The 23292-nt window shown below is 41.4% G+C and overlaps 1 protein-coding gene across 1 annotated transcript in view; it reads left to right on the top strand.

Moving 5' to 3' along the window:
• FAM81B (family with sequence similarity 81 member B) overlaps positions 1-19637 on the top strand; it is a 79607-nt gene extending 59970 nt beyond the window's left edge. The window contains exons 6-9 of the mRNA XM_019516878.1: positions 2966-3072; positions 11642-11777; positions 15085-15277; positions 19248-19637. Coding sequence (XP_019372423.1) covers positions 2966-3072; positions 11642-11777; positions 15085-15277; positions 19248-19381 — 570 coding nt within the window. The 3' untranslated portion in view covers positions 19382-19637. The remainder of the gene's footprint in view (positions 1-2965; positions 3073-11641; positions 11778-15084; positions 15278-19247) is intronic.
• Positions 19638-23292: the final 3655 nt, after the last annotated feature.

Here is a 23292-nt window from a genome sequence, read left to right as displayed (position 1 = left end):
TGAATTTATGAGCAAGTGAACAGATACTAACTTTTGATTCTAGAAATGCAGCCACATACCTGCAGTGGCCCAGTCCACTACAGCATGCCTCCCTGGTTGGCTGGAACAGACAGCTTGGGCCAAGGCTAGCCTGCCCTGCAACATGGGTTTTGGGGAGAGTGCAAAGCATCCTGGGATGCTGGGGGACTGAGAGTTAACTTGAATCTGGGACAGAAGTTCAATAAACTGATTTAACTTAAATCAGTTAAGTCTGATACTACATCCATCCAGATTTATCTTGAACCAGTTTCAGCCATTTTGAAATCGGTTTACGTGCACTGAACTTCTATTGTATTATAGATTTGAACCAATTTCCAATCACTTAAGCTGCTTTATACGCATTGGCGATGCATAGGGGGTGCACACGAGTGCACGTGCTCCCCCTGAGATTGGCTGTGCACCCCCTGAAAGAAGCATGGCAGATGCCATCGCCTGCGGGCAGTTGCCTCCAGGGGGACATGTCATTCATGTTTATATGCAGCTTATGTTTATAACCATAGGGCTAGGGAAAGATGCGCAGTAATACAAAATTGAAAACACAATCCTGAGAACCTGGGAAACCTGAAATCCTAAATAATAATCACCCCAGTATTTGCAAGTAGGACATGGCGTTCCCCCATTGCCCCTTTCTTGTTTTGAAGGGCATATTGAAATTCCAAATTGAAAGACCTTAAAGACAGAGAATAAATACTTCAGGAATCCATTATTTTTAAAGTCTTTAGTTTTTAGCTTCAGAAGGGGGACAGATCTAGCTGCTTAATAGCCTCCCTATTAAGTGAACCTGTAATTTCTTTTTAAATTATACTTTTTTATGTTGACCTATTTTTATAGTGTAGCGTATATAGTACACTATAGTTCTGTAATGTATACTTGTACATAGCTTGGACATACTGCTGTTTCCAGGACATCCAGAAAATTAGAACTTTTAAAAATTATGCTGTAGACTTTTGCTAATATTTATCAGAGCCTTTTGGCTGATTTAGGGAGTTTACCATCTTGAAGGATTGTGCACATAAATAGCATCTTTGTGTAAAAATATAATTATGCAGCAAACTTTCCTCTCTTGGCAAGTAAAATGATGGTTCTCTCTTCCTGCCTTCATGTGAGCATCTATCACATTGACTGAAGTTGCTATTCAGCTTAAACTTGCTGTGCATTAGTCTTACTTCAGTGTACTTTGAATGTGTGTGCTGCTCTGTAAGCAACTTAAATTTCCTCCAAAGTAGAGTTACTCAAGACAAAGCTTGGAGGAAGATACTTTACCTGGGAATACTATCCTATGACACTGTTAGGACGTCTGCCTCATAACACATGTAACATTGTTCTGTTTCACTGCAAAATGGAAAACAGAACAGATTCACATGAAGGAATGTAGCAAAGTTTGCACAAACAAGTCAGTGTAGATATTAAGCAGAAACCTTCTCAACTGAAGATAGAAATCTTACAGAATAGTCGGAGGACAGAGTTCCAAAGATAAGCTGTCTTTTTGATGAGAAATAAAGTAAAGTATAGTCACCCTGGGCCTGATTCTGTCCAAGCTTACTCACTGTAAGCAGCCTATTGAAGTTTTTTTTTTATTTTCCCTGTACTGTTTTTCCTACTTACCAAAGATATTATAGTTTCCTAGGAGATGAATTCTGGCTCATAATTAGGGTCTTATGTGGACATCATGAACCTCCAGTGAAGGGAGTTTTTCTGTAGTTCAACTTTCAAGAGTAAGGAATATAAGTGACTATGTTCCTCCCACCAAGTTATTTACACCTGCTGTGAGATCCAGTCTCTGCCAAGAACACTCCTGGGATTCCAAATCATTGTAGTTTTGGTCATCTGAATGCTCTATGTAAGCCTGTAATGTCATCAAATCAAGCTTCTACAAAGGCATGGTGCAAGTGTATCATTATGGATTGTAAACCATGCTGAGACCTACATGTCAGGAATATATAAGAAACATACCTTTATAAAGGTCTTGATTCTTCAGGGTTCTGAGAAATACATACATAAATGTCCATCTGCCATGTAAATAGTAATTTTAAGTGCCTTGATGTCACTGGCACTGTCAAACCACCACTGAGCTACTTCCAAGTACTAAGATGCTCAAGTCCTTAGGTATTTACTTTTCTGCCAGTGTGCATGCTTCTTAACAAATTGTATGTTAAGCACTGCTTATGCTTCACAGCTAACAGGCTTCTTGGAGCCCTAATACAAGCCAAAGCAGGATTAAGGGGTTTGCTCTCTTTTCTCATGAATAGTGTCTGATCCAATAGCAATGCTGAGAGTCCACCTAAGGTAGCTGCTACCTACACAAAGAACTGTGAGAAGGGAGAGAGAGTGCATGTGTCCATCTGGGAATTTGAGGCATTTCTTTGGGATGTGGTAGACTTGGGTTCAAATCTAAAAGTGGGCTCTCTTTTTGGTCCAATGAATACTTATTTATACAAAGTAGAACAGCTCCAACAAGAGAGACCTATCATAAAATAATAAGCTGGAATTGACACTCGCCTGGGATATAGGAAATGTGCATTTTAGTCTTTGCTCAGAATCGGGCACAGCAGAGGTTTGAACTACATGTCCCACATATCATGCAAGGGCTTTAAACACTTAGCTATTGGGAATTCTGGAGTGATATCCTCTCACTTGGAGTCCCTTGAGGATCCTGCTAGGTGGCAGGCTGTCTCAATTCTCTCTAGCTCCTGGCCCCAAACAAACTTCAAGATTCATTTAAACCCCACGAAAAAATGAGTGTATAGTTATTTTGTTGGTTTTGTCTCAAACTTTTAGTGTTCAGTGTAATAATAAAAAGCTTTTTCCAGTACAGGCCTACCTTAAATTCAGGCTAGTTTCCCAGCTTCTGTAACAGAAATGTGTAGTTAAATGTAAGTGCTGATAACTTGGCTCACAAAAATGTTCCCTGTTGAATTTCCATTAGGTAATGCAGCTATTAGGCAAGATAGAGACTTCCAGCTCTGAGCACAGCTCAAATCTAAAGACAGTCCAGGGAAATCATCACCATGAATTGCAACTTCTGGATTTCAAGTAGGTGATATAGATTTTTTTCATTATGTTAATGCACTCTGAATACTTTAGTCTGATAGAGTTGGCATGAAGTAGCAAAATAAACTCATTAATTTACATGCATTCACAAATGCTGAAGGAAAGGTAATGAAGATCTATACTGTACTGCACAATAATTAAAATGCATAATGAAGGAATATTGTTTTGAAAACTACTTGTCAAAATGAAAAGGCACTAAATGCCTCTCCCTAACAAATAAAGAACAGTCAACTAACTCCTTACCATATTTAGAAGGAGTAGCACTAGATACCTCTGCTGACCCGGCCTTAACACTTAGGGCTAATTTGTGGCCTGGCTAGTACACCAGCATTGGGCCTGTCTACTACAGCCTTTTAGGCTGGAGACAGATATTGCACATAAACTGGTTTAAGTGATCAGAAACTGGTTTAAACTTGTGCTGAACATCTGTTCTGTTGCATGTAAACCAGTTTGAAAATGGCTGAAACTGGATTAAGAGAAACCTGGTTGAATGTAATATCAGACTTAACTGATTTGGGTCAAACTGGTTTATGCAATGTCTGTCCTAGATCCCTTGCTGGTTTAAGTTAAACCAGACTCCCACAGCATCCTGGCATACTCGCTGGGCTGGGCTCTCTGCTCCATAGCAAGGCTGGCCCCTCCCCTCTGCTTCCTGGCTGTAGCTTGGTCAGAGACTTGCAGGCACAGCAGCATCTGCCTGGCTTCCCCATACTCTCCCCCTCCCCTCACCACTCCCTGCAAAGCAGGGATCCCCTGTCCCCTCTGCGTTACACAGATACCTCAGCATTAGCTAGCACATACTGGCTATAGTCCCTGCTATGGCAGTCAGCAATGTTGGCTTAGGGCTTTTTGAAGCTAATCAGCAGTTTAGCTGGTAATATCCCTCTCTTTCTTCTTTAAGAAGAGCTTGAACTATTGAGAGAGGCTCTTTGTTTTCTGATGGGGTGATAAATGCTGATAATAGAGCTGATAAATGCTCTGTTATCAAGGGGGGGGGGGGCTAACTCCTTCCTAATCCTGCCAGGGTCTTGCCATGCCCCCCTCAGCTCAACCCTCTAGCACCCCCCCAGCTTCTAGCCTGAGCCACTGCAGGCATGTGCCTGCATGTCTGGAATGTCTCTGCAGTTACAAAGTGATTTATCCTAGTCAGGTTAGACTAACCTGCAAGGATGGAATCAGTTCAGGCTCAGCCTTTTTTAATGTCTGTCTCTAGCCTTATACACCCATGCTGGCTTTCCACATCACATATAAACATAATGGGAGAAGTAGAGCACAGAGGTACTGCTTCATGCACTCATGCAGGTTAGTGGCAGAAAGACAAGGAAGGGCTGGAACCTTTGGTTGGCAGCTTAAGTATGCTAGAGCAACAGGAAACATGTGCTGCCTGTGGTTTATAGATGTGGAATGAAATTCTGGCCCCAGCAAGCTCAATGGCAGCTTCTTATTTGACATTTACAAGACCAGGTTTTCACCCCTGGGACTGGGAGGGAGACCATGACTGAGCTAGGTCTGGCCTGCTTCTGGAGCAGTTCAGAATTGAGCTGCCCTGTATTCGGGGCCTATTGTAACATCACACTGTATCATTAGTGTCTTTCAGAACTAAATGATGCCTCCTAGGACCTTGACTCAGAGAGGTCACACCTGAAAAACAACTAATCTTGCAGGCTGCAGCGGAAATTAGACATTTGAGATTATCTGTATATTCCCAGGCTCTGATCCTGACTCACCAAAGTCTGACAAAATACCCATTGAGTTCAGATGAGTAGAACTCATGCCCCATAGTAAGACAATGCAGATGTTCAGTATTTATGCTATGGTAGTTCACTATAAAATAATTCATCATGTAATAAACCCATATTAATACATGATGTCCTCACCCCCACTTTTTTTCCTCCAATCTTGTGATACTTGCTCTTGAATGATGAATGTTTCCTAACATACCTATTTTCCCTTCTTTTTCTACTGAGTAATTTTGTTAAGAGCACCATTGATAAAAGCCCTCTTTACTTCACTGTTTAAATGCGGTATTGGTTTTATTTATAACTTGCCACAAACCTAATGTTCCTGTCCTCAACAAATAGCTGTAGCCCCTTTATTAACCAAAGTTTCCTTCCTCTGTATTCACACCAATTTTATAACGTTCCTCTTTGAATGTAGTATGCAAAGCTATGCACAGTAAAAATTGCTGTGCAATCCTCTTCATAGCCCTTTTTGTACTGTGATTTATATTCCCTCTGATTTGTGCTTCATCTTTTTGGAGTTGCTTCCCAGAGTCACCTTTTTCCCCCAATCTTCCTCCAGTGTAAAAAATTAATAATTTTTACTAATGTGAGAGGCAAGGAATTCTTAGGGTGATTGTCTTTTATTGGCCCAACTGTGTAGTAGAGTTAGATAAGGTTTTGAATACAAGACACTGTTTGTGAGGTTGAGGTCTAACCAATATTAGAATTAAATAGGAAAAAAAGTTTCCAGGCCAATAGAATAGAAGAAAATATGTGCAATCATGGGGAAATAACTGATCATGGAATGGGTAGAGCAGGAAGAAGGGGAAGATAGGAAAAAAATGGATGGTAAGGGCAGAGAGTATGTGAAGTAAGGAACAAAACTTAGAAAAGGAGAACGGGAAAAGTTGCTAGAGAATGGAGAGCTGAACTGATGCTTTCCTTTTTCATACTGAAAATGTTAGCAGTATAGGAGACTGGAAAAAAGCTGCAAGATTTACAAGATCTTGAGATGATATAAGTATTGGTATGGTCTTAAGATCCAAAAGGTTCTTTTCATTAAAGGAAAAGGTTTGCATGTGTATTTAATATCTTACTGAATTAAAATTACCCATGCCCCTTGAAGAACACCTCTTCCTACCAGTGCTTGAATTAAAAAAATGCCAAAACCAAAAAATACCAGTTAATAATGGAGATGAAATGAACTTCATAGGCCAGATTTTCAGAGCAAAATGAACTTATTTTGGATGTTCCTGTCTTGTACCCGTCTAGGCCTACACTTGGGTATGACTCAAAGAAAATTATGCAGGTCACACGCAGCAGGTGATAATCCTGAAAGCAATTAAATGAAGCATTAAAGTATGTGAAGTGTGTGAGAGAATAGGATATTCAGTCCTATTCAAGTGTACTGAAATCAACTGTCTGGAAGGATCTCTTGCAAAAAAACCCCCACTTTTCTCCCCCCTTCCCCCACCTTTAAATGCACCTATACTATCCCTTGCCCTTTCCCTTTCCCCCTCACTTCCATGTAGGGGAAGTCTGTACATGTGAAAAAAATTTAAAACCAAGGAACAACTTTTTGCTTGACATCTGCTGTACAGCCTAAGCCTTCTAGAGCTGAGTTTTTCAGACTATGTTCAAGTCCAAATTGCTTTTGGTAATCATGATTTAAGCTCTTTGGCCAAATACAGCATGTAAGCAAGTCAAACAACTTTCATGGATTTCAGTAACTGTTGTATTTGCTTACAGAAAGACTTAACTTGGCCCTTCATAATTAGGAGGGCGAAGATCTTGGTACAAGTGAAATCAGGAGTAATATGTACAGCCATATGAAGTGAATCAAATTGTCTAAGCATCTTTTTATGTGTGGGAAATTCTTAGAGTGATATGTGAGAAGTTAGTGATATTTAACCGCCACATTGATAGGAAGATTGTGACAATTTTTCTACTTACTAGTAAACTCTTTAGAACAGGGAAGACTCCTTTCTTACTCTCAAATTCAAATAACTAGTATTAAAATATATGCTGCTAAATTGCCTAATCACAGTTACAGGGTGAACTGCATTTTAAACCCATTTCAATTCCTCTTTGATACAACCCTTTTGAGCTGACCCCTGCCACATTCACCCTATCTGGGACCAGGCCTCTGGGTAGCAGCCTCCACATTTTCTACTGCAGTAATACAACAGGTCACCCATCTAGACCTGGATTTGACATTTGTAATCCATTTCATTTGTAAGCAAGTCAAAGCAACTCAAAACCACCTTCTCAGAACAGAGCTATTTATTTACTCATTCAGAAGTACAGAGCAGGCAGGGCAATGCATAAACACGGTAAAGGTCTGTATGTATTTCCCTCTTATTGGCCCCCGATTTGTCCTTTGCATGATTTGGTATGCTCCATCTAGCTCAGTTACCTCTACCTGTGATTTGAGAAAGCTGACTGCCCTGCTGATGTTTCCCTATGCCTGTGTCTAGATGATGCATGACAGCCCCTTACTGAGACATGCCTTGCCTGCTCTGGGCACTAGCTCCCAAACCAGAAGCATTTAGCTGTGTTAGTGAGGCATTATGTGCATGTGCCAACAAATCCTGGGAGCTAGCACATGCAAAGCAAGTGTGGCATGTCCCAGTATAGCACTTTTTTGTGCCTCTGTTTGCATGTCACTCAGTTCTTCCTGACATCCCCTGCACAGCTCAGCCATTCACTCAAAGCCCTTCCTTTTCTAGGCCTACAGACTGGTAACAGTTTAGTAACCTCCTATGATCCTAGGCAGCCAGGGAGTTTTTTTTTTTCCTAACCAACAGCCCAACCTAGGCTATATTAACTCCTTTGAAGGCCTTTTATCCCAAGCAGCCTACCTTTGCCGTGGTTTCCTGTGTTTTGCCCTTACATCTTCCTTTCATTGAACTCTGTGCATTTGGGCAGATAGCCATTATTTTGTGATGTTACCTGATAGTGTAACCAAAATAATATGTAGAAGTTTCTTATTCTCCACATCACTGGTGGCCAACCTTCTTGCCAAGTGTGCCACAAATTACCCCACACCTTCCTTGAGTGCTGCTCCTATTCCTTGTCCCTACCCGATCTGGTGCTCTCTGTTCCTTTGCCCTCTGGTTCCTGACCAAGCTGCTGCTCTGCTTTCTGCCCTGTCTGCCACTATGCTGCCTGTCCCTTCCCCAAATCAGCCCATGCTGCCTATGCCACACGTTGGCTACCTGTTCCATATCATCATCCTAAAAATGACCTCTTCCTGGGCCTCAAAACATTTTCTTTCTGGCCTTTGGCATGCACCAGCGTGGGTGTTAGGTCACAAAGCAAGCCTCAGAACATCACCCAAGTAATTTCTGTATCAAGCTCGTAACTGGGCTTTATACACTATCACATACATTTGTCTTCCAACTTGCAGTCATTTACTCTTTGTGCTGCAAGGGCCCCTATTATATTCCAGGTACTATGTAAAAGCAACTAAGAGATGGTGTCTACCCCACAGAAATAGCAGGTGGATGCAAGAGACAGCCAGTTTTCTTTCCCCCCAGCCTAACCTGTAAAACCTTGGTCTGAGCACATTAACTGCCTAGCCACCGGTGAGTACATTGTAGGCATTGTGCAGAAAAGATTTTTAAGAAAGGATTTGAAAGACCATATTAAGCCAGCTTTCCAGATGTTTATGGAGAGTAGTGTTCTTCAGTTGGTACAATGAAAGATAATTGCCAGAAAAGTCCTTGCCTCAGATGTATATGGGGAATACAGTCTATGCCTGAAGGGTGGCATGGAGAAGGGACACAAAGGTTCTTGTTAGAAACCTCAGGTAGGTGATGAAGGCTGGCACTGCTGACACAGTGGAGGCTAGAGCTGACATCTCAATAAATGAAAACACATAGGGCAAGGATAGGCCACAAAGGATAGTTTGTTTTTGATGTAGCTGGGAAGGGGGAGCTAGTAGTGGGATACAAGCAAAGAACTGGCCCAGCTGAAGTGATGAGTCAGGAATATGGTCTTTGCAGGATGGCTGTGAAGTAAGGCAAGACTTCAAGAGAAAAAGTATTCCTGGAAGTGGGCAGGGGAAACAGATGAACTGAGTCTTCAGGCCCTCAGAATGGCTCTCTGCAAGTACTCATTCCCATTACCAGTGACTAAGGGAAAAAAATGCTTGAGCCTCTTGTCATTAGTACTACACAACAGTCTTGTTTTTCCTGATAAACAGTACCCCTTAGTCTACAGATAGTGAGTCACTTGTCATGATGTTAGATAAAAATCCATACTGACTAGAAAAGATGAAGCCATTCCTAAACCTTAAGAAACTCCTGAAATTGCTTTTTTCTTTTATTAGTACTAAAAAGAAATGGACCAAATACATTATTTCTGTATAGGTTTTGATAAGATGTGGGCTACAGGCAAGAAACTGCAATAAAATGCTATGTACAGTAAATCTCTTATTGCCGCCTTATTCCCAGCATTTCAGTTACTGTTAATAACTGTCATCTCTATCAAAGGACTAATAATGCTGCATCAGTAGCACAGTAAAAATAATTAGGGGTACTTTCTCTGATTTCCCCCCCCACCCACCCAAAGGCGATATTTATCCTTTTAGAATTAGAAGTAAACATGCCCTGAATTCAGGTAGCCTTGTTGCACAACCCTGTTCTATATTTTAACTGATGCACACAGAAGCCAAACTGGGTTGCCCAAGGTTATATAGTAAATCAACCCAATTAAATACAGGTCAGTTTTTGCTGGAAAACAGATGTGTCAGAAATTAGCATAAAAATGGCACACAGCAGTTTCAAACATTGTTTAAGGTCAGGTCATTTACAAAAGCTTGCAAATTTAAATTTCTGCCTAAGACTCAGAACTAAGCTAATGTTTTTTTTCATGACTTGTACTGTATATTATAACTTGTCAATTATATTACAGTTGCACATTATGTTACGTGTTGCAGCACAAAAATAAAGTCTGTGTCACATAGGTCCAGCATCTAAGTGTACATAATTTCCAGTCTGATTTGAGTAATGCTCATTAGCCTCCCATTTGCTCCAGAGCTACCTCTCCAGTACAAGGACCATGTGTTTTGAATGTTAGGCATGTAAGATGCCTCTCTGCTAGGTCCAATCTCTGGACCTAAGCCTTTGTGTGCTTGTAGTAGACTTCCAGACTCCCACTTGAAATCTACTCTGAAAGCAGATCCGATATTCTCTTTATGCTCAAACCTCGAAGGAACCCCTGCTAAATCAGATGGGACAACTGATGCCCAGGACAAAGCAAACTTGCTAAATGGGTACTTTGTGTCAGTTTTTCACCAGTCCCATGGGAGCCCCCTGGCCACTACAGGACAGGAAGGTCCGGGTGAGAGAGATCCCTTACCTTCCATCAATGCTGACCGCATGAAGGAACACCTTGAGTGGTGGATACCTTCAAGTCAGCCAGCCCTGACAGTTTACACCCCAGGGTACTCAAGGAGCTGGTTAGCATCATAGCTCAGCCCCTGGCACGGATCTTCAAGAACTCCTGGTGCTCTGGTGAAGTGCCCGAAGATTGGAAAGAGGCCAATGTGGTGCCTATCTTCAAAGCATCCACACCTGAGGACAGGAGGATGATCCAGGCTGACCTTGACAAACTCAGGAATTGGGCAGATGAGAACCTGATGGTTTTAACACCGAAAAATGCAAGGTTCTCCACCTTGGGAGGAAAAACCTGCAGCATCCTTATAGGCTCAGCAGTGCTACACTGGCTAGCACTATGGATGAAAGGGACTTGGGGGGTCACGATTCACCACAAGATGAACATAAGCCTCCAGTGTGATGCTGTGGCTAGTAAAGCGAGCAAAATGCTGGCCTGCATCCATAGATGCGCCTCGAGCAAATCCCAGGACATCATTTTCCCATTGTACTCAGCTTTGGTGAGGCCGCAGCTGGAGTACTGCATCCAGTTTTGGGCTCCACAATTCAAAAAGGACGTGGAGAAGCTTGAGAGAGTCCAGGGTAGAACCATGTGCATGATCAGAGGTCAGGAAAACAGACCTTATGATGAGAGGCTGAGAGCCATGAGGCTCTTCAGCCTGGAAAAGCGCAGGCTCAGGGGTGATCTGGTGACCACCTATAAGTTTATCGGGAGTGTTCACCAGGATCTGGGGGAACGTCTGTTCACCAGAGCGCCCTGGGGGATGACCAGGTTGAACGGTCACAAACTCCTCTATGACTGTTTCAGGCTGGACATAAGGAAGAACTTCTTTACTGTTCGAGCCCCCAAGGTTTGGAATAAACTGCTGCTGGAGGTAGTTAAAGCGCCTACCTTGAACACCTTCAAGAGACATTTGGATATTTATCTTGCTGGGATCCTATGATCCCTGCTGACTTCCTGCCCCGGGGGCAGGGGGTTGGCCTCCATGATATTCCAAGGTCCCTTCCAGCCCTAGCATCTGTGAATCTCTCTCATCTTTCTGCATTTCCAATTCCTGACTACCCCTGACTTGGGGGCTCTTTCTGATGATCATGTTCAGCATGATGCCACAGCAAATATATTCAGTTGGATTGCTGGTACCACCAAAAATGGAAAGAAACCAGCCAGCTTTTAAAGTACATTTGATTATAAAGGGGAATAACATATCTGTTTATCCACTTCTCGGAGTATCTACTCTAAAGAACAACATGCATGAAAAAGTATACCATCATGGCACAAAAAGTACAATATTCAAGTTAGGGGTTAGTAAAATAATTGAGGATAGGGGTTGTTGGAAACCACTGGGAGATTTGAAACAATTTACCTAAGTGAATGAGTGATTTTTGCACAATGACAAAGCTCGGCTTTATTCCAAAATATCTTAATTTTAGGATGAATAGTCTTCTAAATGAATTAAAGGAACAAGCTCAGAATCAGCGAAAGTGGATAGAAACCCTATTGAGGAGATCTGAACAAGAACAAGCCAACCAAACAAATCAGCTACTTAATGCAATGAAGGAGAGACTGGTAAGATTTGTTTTCCCCTCACAACTTCCAGTAAAATCAGTGCAGAATTGTAGAGTTTTGAAGTTGTGGTTACAAGAGGATTACCAATGATTTGGGCACTGTAAAAAATTTGCAAAGATACAAAAAAAAACACCCCCCCCCCCCCCCCAAAAAAAAACCAAACCACCCCCCAAACAAAAAAAAAAAAAAAAAAAAAACCCCCCCCCCCCCCCCCAAAAAGAAACCTCAACACCACCCACCAAACAATAGTAAACATTTCAAAAGCCCCATGACCATAACTCTGTCGGTAAAAGGATTTGAGCGTATGGAGTTAGATTAGAAAACTGATAAAAGCTCGCTCATATTTATGTTATTCATTCAAATTCAGCACAATGTGCAGCTGACTCATAGTTTCCACCTGGTGGTGGCTTAATGATTTTAAGTCTGTTTCCCATTATTGGATGTGTAGCCACGTAAAAACAAACAAACAAACAAAAATACAACAAACCAAACCCTGCACATATGGCACCCTCATAGACAGTCTTGGCAACTAAACTCAACAGAGAACTGAACAGGCAAAAGCTTTGTGTGCAGATGGTACCTTGCAGTCCGTGCTGAACACTTGGTAAGACAGCATGGAGGAGCTCATACTGTTCCTGTTTGGACTGAACCTGGTCTGTAAATACGCAGAGGATTCAGTTGTGTCAAACTTCCTCTTCCTCGAGTTATGTTCAGACAAACTAAAACACTCAAATTCAAGGTGGATTGCACCCGTTTGCTCCCCCAACATTTGTTTTCCTCCTTTCTGAGGTGCAAGTGAGGATCTCATTTTGAAGTCTTCAAAATGTTTAGCTAAAACAAAAAATAGCCAGCTTGAACTTTGGCAAAATATTTTTTTCCCCTGAAATCCCCCTTTAATGCAGGCAGTGATGATGAGGGAAGGATCAAGATAAAGAAAAAAATTGGAGAATGGGGGAAGGAAAAATGCTGTGGAAAAATTGAAAGGGAGGGAAAAAGAGTAGAAATTGCAAACAAAAATGAGCAAAGGGTAAGAGGAGACCGGCGAAGTCATAAGTAGAAGCCCTAATAATTCTGTTACCTGACAGAAATCAATATATCATTTCCTATCCAGTATGTATGCTTTGCGTATTCAAAATTACTGCCAAAAGATACTATAGAAAACGTCTATCTGTGAATTGAGCTTTTCGTTGATGGTAAGCTGGCCACTGTTTCAAGTGCCAGAACTGACATCCCGAATCTTCCACTTCTCACTTTGAGCTCAGGCACCAGAGCCCTGAGCACCATTTTGACCGTGTGAAACACTGAATTGTTCTGTAATGCTAGTGCTTGACTTCAGGAAACCAGGAACAAAGGTTTAGTTTCTTAGACAGCTGATTCAAACTTCTAGAATAAGCTTCTAATGGGCTAGCTCTGGAGAGAGTGCAGTGTAGTAAGCCAAAATATATTTTAGTTATTAAAATGCACATTAAAACGTTTAAACAGGATATGCAAAATTTGCCAGATTTGCAATATAAGAATTTCACAAATGGATTCTAGGTTAGCACCTGACAATTTAGCAGATTTTAAATTTCAGAGGAATAGCTGGGAGCTGGCACTTGAGTCAAACATTTTAATTAGTTCTTCCAAAGCCTTAAAAGCTTCTTGGCTTATTGACATATGCTATTCATCCTGCTTAAGAGTTGAAAACCAAATAAATTGCTACAATACAGACATCAGCAACTATGATCCTGGGTGTATCTTAGGACAAAATTTTACATGAACATTTCCTTTCATTTGAATCTTGAATTACACTTAAATCTGGCCAGTTACTTCTGTACTGAATGTATTTGAATGCAGTGGAGAAGATATTGAAAATATTTCTAACTCTACACTTTATCTCAAAGCTGTGTGTATTTGCTTCCTCTGATACTATCATTTTTCATGGAGTGCTTTGCAGATTAGATATACATTGCACAGTATTACAATCTCCCTGGAGACAGAAAGTGTGAAAGTTGTGCAAAACAATACATAGTTAATGTTCAATGCCAGTTTTAAACGTATCATGCCAATTGAGTTTTCAGTACCAATTTTACACAAAGCAGGACAGGATATAAATATCTCACAAACACACACACACTTACTTTTCAGCAAACTGTCCACTGGAAAACATTGCTGCTTCATGAAAACTCAGGCCAGATATAGTTATATGGTTGGGCGTTTGAGAAATCTGAGGCAGAGTATTAGAGCCGTGGTAGTTTGAGGTGCATTACAACACTCAGCTCACTAAGATTTAGATTGTATTTTTGCAAGGGTATTTGCCATCAATCACAATTCGGCCCTAACTGCTTGGGCCAGCTGTTACATTTTTAAAAATAGTCCAGGCTTAGTACCTTTTGAAAAAACATGGATGATGACACAACTGTTTATTCTTCACTCCTGTGTGTCACATAGGATGTGTGAACGGGAATGCTGATTGGTCTGGAAGTTTATATGCTACAGGATGGAAAGATTTCATGAGTGAGAACAGCAGCAGGTTATGCCAGATGACTCACTTCATCAGCCACCTGTACAGCATTTCAATATTTGTAAAGTCAAAACCATTTGTTTTCATTGCTACACCAAACTCAATTTAAACATTTAGAAATGGCTTAATTTAGAGGCAAATCCTGCCATTGCCTCTATACTGATACGAGCTCTTCTGACCGCAGAACTGTTTTCTGTAAGAACAGAGGGTGCTGACCACTGTGACAGAGCTCTCGCTGGTCCCTGCCACGTGTAGGACGAAGTGGAGATGGACAACTGCATTCATCCTTTTTGCATGCCCTGCTAATGACTATATAAGGGCCTTCAGAGACTACTTAAGGCACATATATTGGGAGTGGGGAAAGGAAGAGAACCTCTCTACACATTTAATGGCAGAGCAGTTTGCAGATCAGCCCAGCCTAGCTTTTTATGCTAGGCACTGTGCTCCAAATTTGCTCAATATTTAACAATTTTGGTTCAAAAGCTTTGTATGAGAGGAGCACAGTAAATCCCTTACCCTTGCACTGTACCCAAGTACGAGTCCAGTTTGTATGTATTCCAAGGTAAAATTGGGATCAGCTCCCCACCCCATTGATGAAACCCCTGGGGGTGAAGGGACTGCAGGGCCTCCTTCCCAGGGCACCAAGTCTTAGCAGCATTTATTCAGTACCATTTTCTGTGAGGATTTTCAGAGAAAAACTGTCTTAGCTCATGCTTGCAAACCAAGAGGCAGCTTAAGGGTGAGCAATACGGGCCCTCTTGTTCACAATTGGTGTTTATATGAAGGTCTCTTGATATTTAAAAGGAAGCAGTAGAAGCACAACTGGAAGCAGATGTTCATCTTTCCCCAAAGCTAGAAAGGACAGATAAGCTGCAGCACTATGAAAAGGAGCAGAGCCCGATGAAAAATTATGCAAATGAACTGCACGCAAGAATGTCTAGATTTGAAAGACGGATGTGGAATGAGCTGGTGGAAATCCAGAATGAATACAGATCAGGTGAGGAGGAGTCTGTAAATGTGTACAGGAGTGCAATTTGCTCCCTCAAAGTGTCTATCAGTTAAACAGGGCAGTACAAAAATGTCCATTTCCATCTCCGAGTCTCAATCAAAGTTACTTTTTGTCAAGTATTTCTCTTCCCTGTGCCTGTCATTGCAAACAGCCATTTGTATTAGAATATCCCCACACAATGTAATACTCCAGATTGTTTCTCTGGAAGCTTTTGTTGCTGGGTGTGTGTGGGGGGGGATGTTGCATACTCTACTTCAGCTAACAATGAGTACAGGTAAATACGTAGCCAGGAGTTTTCCCACAGGCTCTTGTCAAAACGAAGGCTGCAAGTGTCTGATTAGGCAAAGATGGAAGACAGCGTTCTCACTGCTGCTTGCAGTCCTTAGCTGCGAGTTTGGAAAGGAGCTTCAGGCTTTCAAACTATGAGCTGTTAAAGGACAGGGCCAGAGGAACAAAAACAGTCACCTGTATGAATAACAGCAAGCTCAGGATTCACCCTTAGAAGATGGAAAGGATATGGTGGGTAAAAGGAATGATATTAAGAGTATATAGGACTGTTCCTCTTGAGGACAATCATCTTAGAGGGAGGTTTTGTCTTGGAACCACATTCAACTCTGGGCTGGGCCTGGATGCTCCACTTCAGCAATGGCTAGAAAAGCCTTTTCCGCTTTTCCTCTTTCCTTCAAATGAACAATTTGGCACAGTGAGCTGCACCTGTGTTAGAGGCTGATCTACTATAATGTCCTCTACGTGCAATGGAAGCAGTTGACATACCAGCTGGTCCAAGAGCACAGTGACCCATGTCCCAGACAGGGTGGTTAAATAGGATGATCACACTGATGCTCCCTACACTACCCAGTGTCCATGTACAGCATCATATTTAAATAAAGGTTCAGTTCCTCATCTTCAAAGCCATCACTGGTCTAGGACCTTGATACTTGAAAGAGTAGATTACCCCTTCCCTTCCTCTTTTCCAGCATCACCCACAGAAAAAGGTCTTCAGGAGGTACAGGGACAGTGCTGAACTTTTTGCAGAATTCTTACTCATTTCAGAAGAATAGGTTGGACCAATGTCTTGCTGTCTCCTTCATCTATGCAGGGTATGGGACTTGGATATTTGTACTAGCTTGTCATAGATTTCATTTAATAGATTTCATAGATATTGGGGCTGGAAGGGACCTTGCGAGATCATCTGGTCCAGCCCCCTGCCTAAAGGGCAGGAAGTCCTGCTGTTCTTTACTGAAGGTCATAATGCTAAATAACTAGCATTCCTTCTTTCCTACTAATTATTTCCTCCAGAGAAGACAACAGCCTTTGACTATATACTTCTACAAGAGAATGTGCTCCCAGAAGCACTATACTGAAGCTTCAAACTGCCTGAACAGCTAAGACATTAAAGCATTTGGCACAATAGATATCTCTGCACCAAGCAGATACTTACAGAACAATGAACTGCTACTGCTTTCTACTAGGCAGACAAGGTTCTTTGAATAAATCTGGTATCTTTTATTAGACCAACTCAAATAGATGAAAACTTTCTTCTTTGCAAGCCTGTTTCTCACCCACTGACTCCTCAATTACATCTTGCCCGACTGCCTTCCTTACATGCATACCAGCCTCCGGCTTCTTTACTATTTATTCCTTCCAGGAAGAGCTCACACCAACTGCAGATGCTTCAGTCTGACAAAGGGTATTTATACCTGAAAGTTTGCAAAGAAATTTTGTTCCAACTATTTGAGTCAGTTTAATAAAAGATATGATTTACCTAAATAACTTTGTCTGCCTACATCCTTAGACCAACACCGCTACAAACTATACCCCTGCTTTCCACTAGCACACTTACAAATCGAATTCTAACTGAGTTGTGTTCTATAGAGACCTCGAGATCAGAGGTTCAGCAGGGCAGCTCTGCACCTGGGGCAATGCCAGCTGCCACTGTGCTGATTGCTGTGGTGTGATCAGCTGCAGCTGTGGGGGTGGCTACTTTTGTGCCCTCTTCCTCCAAAAGGGATACTTGGGGTCACCTGCCCTTCCCCCCAATTATGCCACTGCTCAAGATTCAGATTTGACCGTCTCAAAGATCACCTTACCATCCACAATCCAGGAAGACAGACCATTGGGAGGATCATGCAGTTAAAATCTAGAATAATAGATTTAGGTACTGGAGGAATAGTTGCCATGGGAAAGGAACTACTATCTGATGGGATGACAGGAATAAGTGCAAGAGGGAAAATGTGAAAATTCATAATTGGCAAAGAGAAGAGAGCATTTTCTTGGCAAATTTTAAGCTGCTTAAGCTTTGTGTCAGGCATCTTGGAAACAAGAGAGGTCTGTGTGGTTTTACCATACCTCTAAAGATCCAGCAAGTATTCACTTGAATAATATCTAAAGAATGGCACAGATCAAATAAGCAATAGAGTTGTTTCAAAAACAAGTGACAGTGTCATTTTATCATGTAGACGCCATTTTCAAGTGGAAGATTAGCTGGAAGCCACAGATATTTGATTTTATTTGCTAACTAATATCTACTCTGACAAATTAAGCAAACATCAGAAAGGATTGGTTTATAATTTGAAAGTTCCTGCAATTTGCAAACATCTGGACAACATCTGCCAGCTGGTTCAACCTACGAGTCTTTATTTCGACCAGGGTGGGCAAAATGCAGCCCAGGGGCCAGATGCGGCCTGCCAGGCCATTCTATCTGGCCCATGGGGCCCCTAAAAAAACTTAGAAAATTAGTATTTATCTGCCCCTAGTTGCCTATCATGTGGCCCTTGATGGCTTGCCAAAACTCAGTAAGTGGCCCTCTGCCCAAAATAACTGCCCACCCCCGATTTAGACACAATATAATTAAGCATTATTGGTAGCTGTCAAAGCTGGGATGCTTTGAAGTTCTATTTAAGAAAGGGAACCTTTGTAAATTCCAGTGTCTTTCTTCAAACACGTAGATATGCGATTCCCAACAATAACCCTGTATTCAAATTCCATACATCTGACTTGCATAAATGCATATGTGATTTCAACTGAAACTGCCTTTTTTCCCCCTCATGATACCCAAGATATGCTACAAAGTCGTGTCTACTTGAAGTAAAAATAGTTCCAATGGTTGGATTTTCTTGGCATAAATTCCACTGCCTGTAGCAAAGTTGCCATGACTAAAGATTTAACATCTATTTTTTTTTTTGTTTTTAAATAGACAGGATAGTTTTGTAATTCAAATCAGGATTTATAAAACTGTGGTTCTTCTTTGACCATTGCTTATTTAGAGGTGCGTTGTATAGAACACCAGGTCTACAGCAATTATGTTTCTGGCTAAAAACGTATCATCCACTAGCTCCAAACCTGCAATCATTAGTATGGGAGGAATATTTTACCAGAATTCAGCTCAGCATCATTGAGTTCAATGGGGCTCTTTGAAAATGGAGTAATCCACTCAGGTGTCATCGTTACCATCAAATACCTTACAGGGTACTAGAATATGATTATGGAATGGATCTAAAGGTAATGATCCTGGATTTAAAAGCAGTTGCTCAGCAAGGAGAATTATGTTAGTTAAACTTTTAAAAGTGAACTTTCATGACTAGAGAAAAATAACCTCAGCATACTTTCCAATACAGTAATGCCTTTTGTGTTTCATTTAAGATATACTAAATTAAATTTTCATACCCAGTAAATCTGATAGAAGTTGCAGTGTTATGCTTTGAGTTTGGCACTGCTTACTATACTGAAAGAAAATGCCTATACCAAGGAGCTAACAATTTAAATTGCTAATGCATCCCTATGACATGCAATAAAAATGATTAGATTGTCAGAATGGCCTTAATGCAATTTAATGTGCTTTGAATTAAATGGTAGTCAATTACGGTAGAGTTTCATAGAAATCTTTCTAAAGAAAATTCTAGTTTCTTGATGCACTCCGTGTTCATTATTTAACTAAACATACTTTATCTCACCCCAGGATTTCAATCTATTCACGAATCTCTCAATTCACTGCAACACATACAGACCACAAAGCTGAAACTAGAAAAACAGAAAATCCAGAAAGATATTAAAAAGATCCGACGAAAGATGATGACTGAACTCGAAGACTGAAGCCTTATGAAGATTCATCTCTCTCCACCTAGACACAGCATTAACTTAGGGATTTTCTGTTTCAGCCTTTTATCTTTAAAAAATTGCCATTGTTTCTCCATGTTGTCCCTAGGACTTTTTTTTTTATGTTTACATCATGTTGTATGCTGAAATCTTCATAATCTATTGCAATACTAAGAATTGGTGATTTTCATGTTGCTTTTAATGCATTGAAAGTAGCTGGATGTGAAGGGAAAATAAAATTTAAGGAGTGACAGAGTTTTATAAAAACTATTGGCTTTTATTTGGGGATTCTTAGGAACCATTTGCTCATTTAACACTGAGTTTAAGTAAAATGAGCCTAATGCCAGACAAAAATGAGCTGCTTTTAGACCAGTGCAACTACAATCAAAATTGGATCTTGTAACTTCTTCTGTTTCTGTCCTATGCTCATGCATTAATCCCATTCTTAAGAAATGGAGATTGATTGGAAAGAAAAATACTAATCCTCCCCTCAGTCTCTAGAATGTAGCAGGAAATGTACTCCTATGCTATCCGAGCTGGAGGAGAGAGGACATGGAGTCACTAAAAGCAGTTAAACAATGGAGTTACTAAAAGCAGTGCGAACAATGTAGACAAAATAAAAGATAATACTTACATTACCAAAAAGTAATGCTAGAGTGTTGCTGTAGCTGTGATGGTCCAGTGAATGTTTGCGAGATCAGGGGTTTTTGTGATGGCTTTTATTGAACCAACTGTATAGATCCTTCCCCAAAGCTTGCCCTTAAGCAGTGTGTGCCTAAAAATTTGTCAAACTTCTTTCCTAACTATACGGTCCAATAAAAGATATCACAATAAACAAAACAAAAAAACTAAAAAAAAAAATAAACCAATCAAAAAGACAACAAACCTCATCTTTCATACATTGTCAGAATGTTGTCCCAGATTGATTTGAAGCATTAAAGTCTAGGGAACAATCTTGAATTTAAAGTCTAAAATGAAATCAGTCTGATCAGGGAGCTGTGGTATTATTATTAAGAACTACTATTGCATGGGTAGACACAATCAAGGTGTTTGCAACTCCTTGGGTGCATCTACACAAGAAGTTTACTGCGGAGTAGACTATTTAGCTCCACACTGTCTGTGTCTACCTGCATAGCCCTACTAGGCTGCAGTAAACAAATAAATGCCACTGTAGGTTAGTACTTGTGTTGATAAGTACTCTCCTGCAGTGGTATTATTTAGCGCACCACAATGCACGTGCAAATGCTGATGAGACCAGCTGGGGTACAAGGGTGCTTTAGTACGGGGCCTATCTGCTGGCTAGCTTCACACTGGAGCACCCTTGTGCCCCAGCCAGCCCCTCTACAGCACGTTGAGCTGGGTTGGAGCATCCTTGGGCTGACAAGGTGACCCCCCCCCAGACTCCCTGCCAGTTAGGACTGCTCTGACCCAGTTCAACGTGTGGCAGTCCTGGGTGCATGTGTAAACACAGCACCCAGGAGCAATAAACTCTAGCATGAACTGTGCTGTTTATTCATTAGCATTCATTGCATGTGTAGATGTGCCTCGTGTTCAAATTTAAGTTCACTATCACCTCTAGTAAAGGCTAGCTAAAGCTTCCTTACTATGCACAGCTCTTCCTGTTTGGTTGGCTCAGCAGGAGGCAAATTGTATTAGCCAGCTGTCAGGCTGGAGGCTAAATCCTATTTCACCTTCACACACCCAAGTGACACTCATATGATCACTTAACTGCAGTTTTTGGCACTTGTGCAGCTTGGGATCTTGTATACCAACACTTGCCCTGTGCTTCTCTTTTGTGCATGCTCACTTGGCTTGGTCTTGCCCTTGTCATGGAGTACAGGGCTTCACCTTCAGGAATGAATCTTAAGGAAGTACAGCTTAAAGCCTTTATGATCCCTGAATACTGTCTATTCATACCAATTACACAGCAATTTATTTGGTGCATATAATTATACAGTTCATAACTTGTTATCTCAAAGAAAGCTGTCACTAGTTTCCAATTGTAAGGAATTACCATTGGTGGTTTTAAAGTAACTTGTCTGATGGAAAGAGTGCTAAATACCACATCACTGTCATTTTAATACATGAACATTTAAAATTAACAGTTCATACCCTAAGGCTAATTACTCTCTCCAACTTAGTATACTTTCTCATTTACTTTAGCAGTAAGCCTGCAGATCTGTTATCTAATATCTGAGCAAAGCAAGATTTAAAAACACTTGATGGTATGACATTTCTGTCTGCGATACAAGACAAAAGACAGACAAGCTGGAGAACATGCTAGCATTCAGACAGAGATAGCTCCAACCATCACTATAATGACCTACAGCAGCCTAGTGGTTGATAGCAGTCATTTGTACGTCCTCCAGGCTGTATGTGGCCCTGACTCTGTGATCAATGCTTTAAGGTCTTAAATAACATGCATATGCTCATCCAGTCCAAGCTGCAATAAAATGAGAACAAAGCCACAAAGATATTCCATGTATAATACAGAACATCTTTATGACTGGTTTGCATTGTGCCTTAAATAGAACATGGCACAACCTTCTTCCCCGTGTCTGGTTCCAACACTCAGCTGAGCACTAGGATTCAACTTGGGGTAGCTTCAGGATCCAGGACACAACCTTTCTTTTCCTGAGCTTTAGGATAAGACTGAGGATAGCCTTGGGTCTGAATCAGGCCCTGGGCAACCCCCAAGGTTTGGAACAAAGCAACTCCCTCCTCAAATCAATGAACTGGACTGGGGGCACAACCAACTCCTGAACGTGGCTACCTTCCACTCTATCCCCAGAAGCACTACCTGTTCTTGGGTCCAGGACACAGGCACCTCTTTAAACAGGTCCATTTAAAAGGGGCACCCAGCATGAACAGCTGGGGATGATGGAGCTCCTCCATTCCTTCTGCTCACACCAGACACCTCTTTAGTCCAGGACATGCAGCAGGGTATGGTATAGATGGGAAAGCTTTTGTATGGGGACCATCACGACCCCAATACTGGATGTCTTTGCCCCAGTGTCTGCCCATGGAACTTTTAAAAAGTGGGCAGCCATTGAGCTGAGGCTCCCAGGTGCATGCCCTTTTTTTAAAAGGTCTGGGACATTGAGCTGGGCTTTGTGACTCGGAGGTGAAGAGATGAGAGTTCAAGACTGCCTGCATCAAGTCCTGGCTGGGCAGAATGTCCTCTCAGCTTCATGCCTTTGTTTGTTTATTAAGATTTTTGGGGTGGCCGTGACCCTTTGGATCATACCCCATAAAGAGTCTGAGGAGTCTTGGTGCTCAGCAGCTAGCTTGCAGGTTGGGCTTTTGCGCTATGTCCCTTCCCAGCCCAAATTCAAGACTGTCTGTGTCATCTTGTTAGGTAGAGGCGCTTGTTCTGGTCTTTGGCATCCTTGCCACTGGGGCTGCTGAGCATTTACCTCCCCTTCCCTGCCCCCCAGGCAGGCTCCTGAGTCCACCTCAGATGTGCCACAGATCCAACTGGCAGTTTCAGGAGTCCCTGCAATAATGAAGAATTGTAAGATGGCATTCAGGAAGACTGTTAGGGGGAGAGAAGCAGCAAAAAGAGCTATGTGGAGGAAGCTTGGCTTACTATACCACAATTAGAAAGTGTGCAACTCCCGAGATCATAATTATTAAAATGCTAGAGTTAATGGCACAAAGCAGGAGAATCCTTAAGTGATTGTTGCTTTACTGCTGGCACATATGTGAATCTGGACTTGTAAATAGATCATAAAATATCCAGCAATTGTTTTTACATGTTAGGTGACTAGACAGCATGAGAGAGTTTTGGGTAGTGGTAGTGCAACATTACATGTTCAGTCTACATTATGAACCACCTTAAGAAAAAGATCATCTTACATGGCAATTGGTAGACGACTGTAAGATCAGAAGATAAGCAAGGAAGGAAA

This window comes from Gavialis gangeticus, unplaced genomic scaffold (assembly GCF_001723915.1).
Source record: "Gavialis gangeticus isolate Ggan-Ray unplaced genomic scaffold, GavGan_comp1, whole genome shotgun sequence".
In the NCBI taxonomy this organism is placed as follows: domain Eukaryota; kingdom Metazoa; phylum Chordata; order Crocodylia; family Gavialidae; genus Gavialis; species Gavialis gangeticus.
Note: the sequence above shows the minus strand (reverse complement) of the source record. Positions and strands in the feature narration are given on the sequence as shown.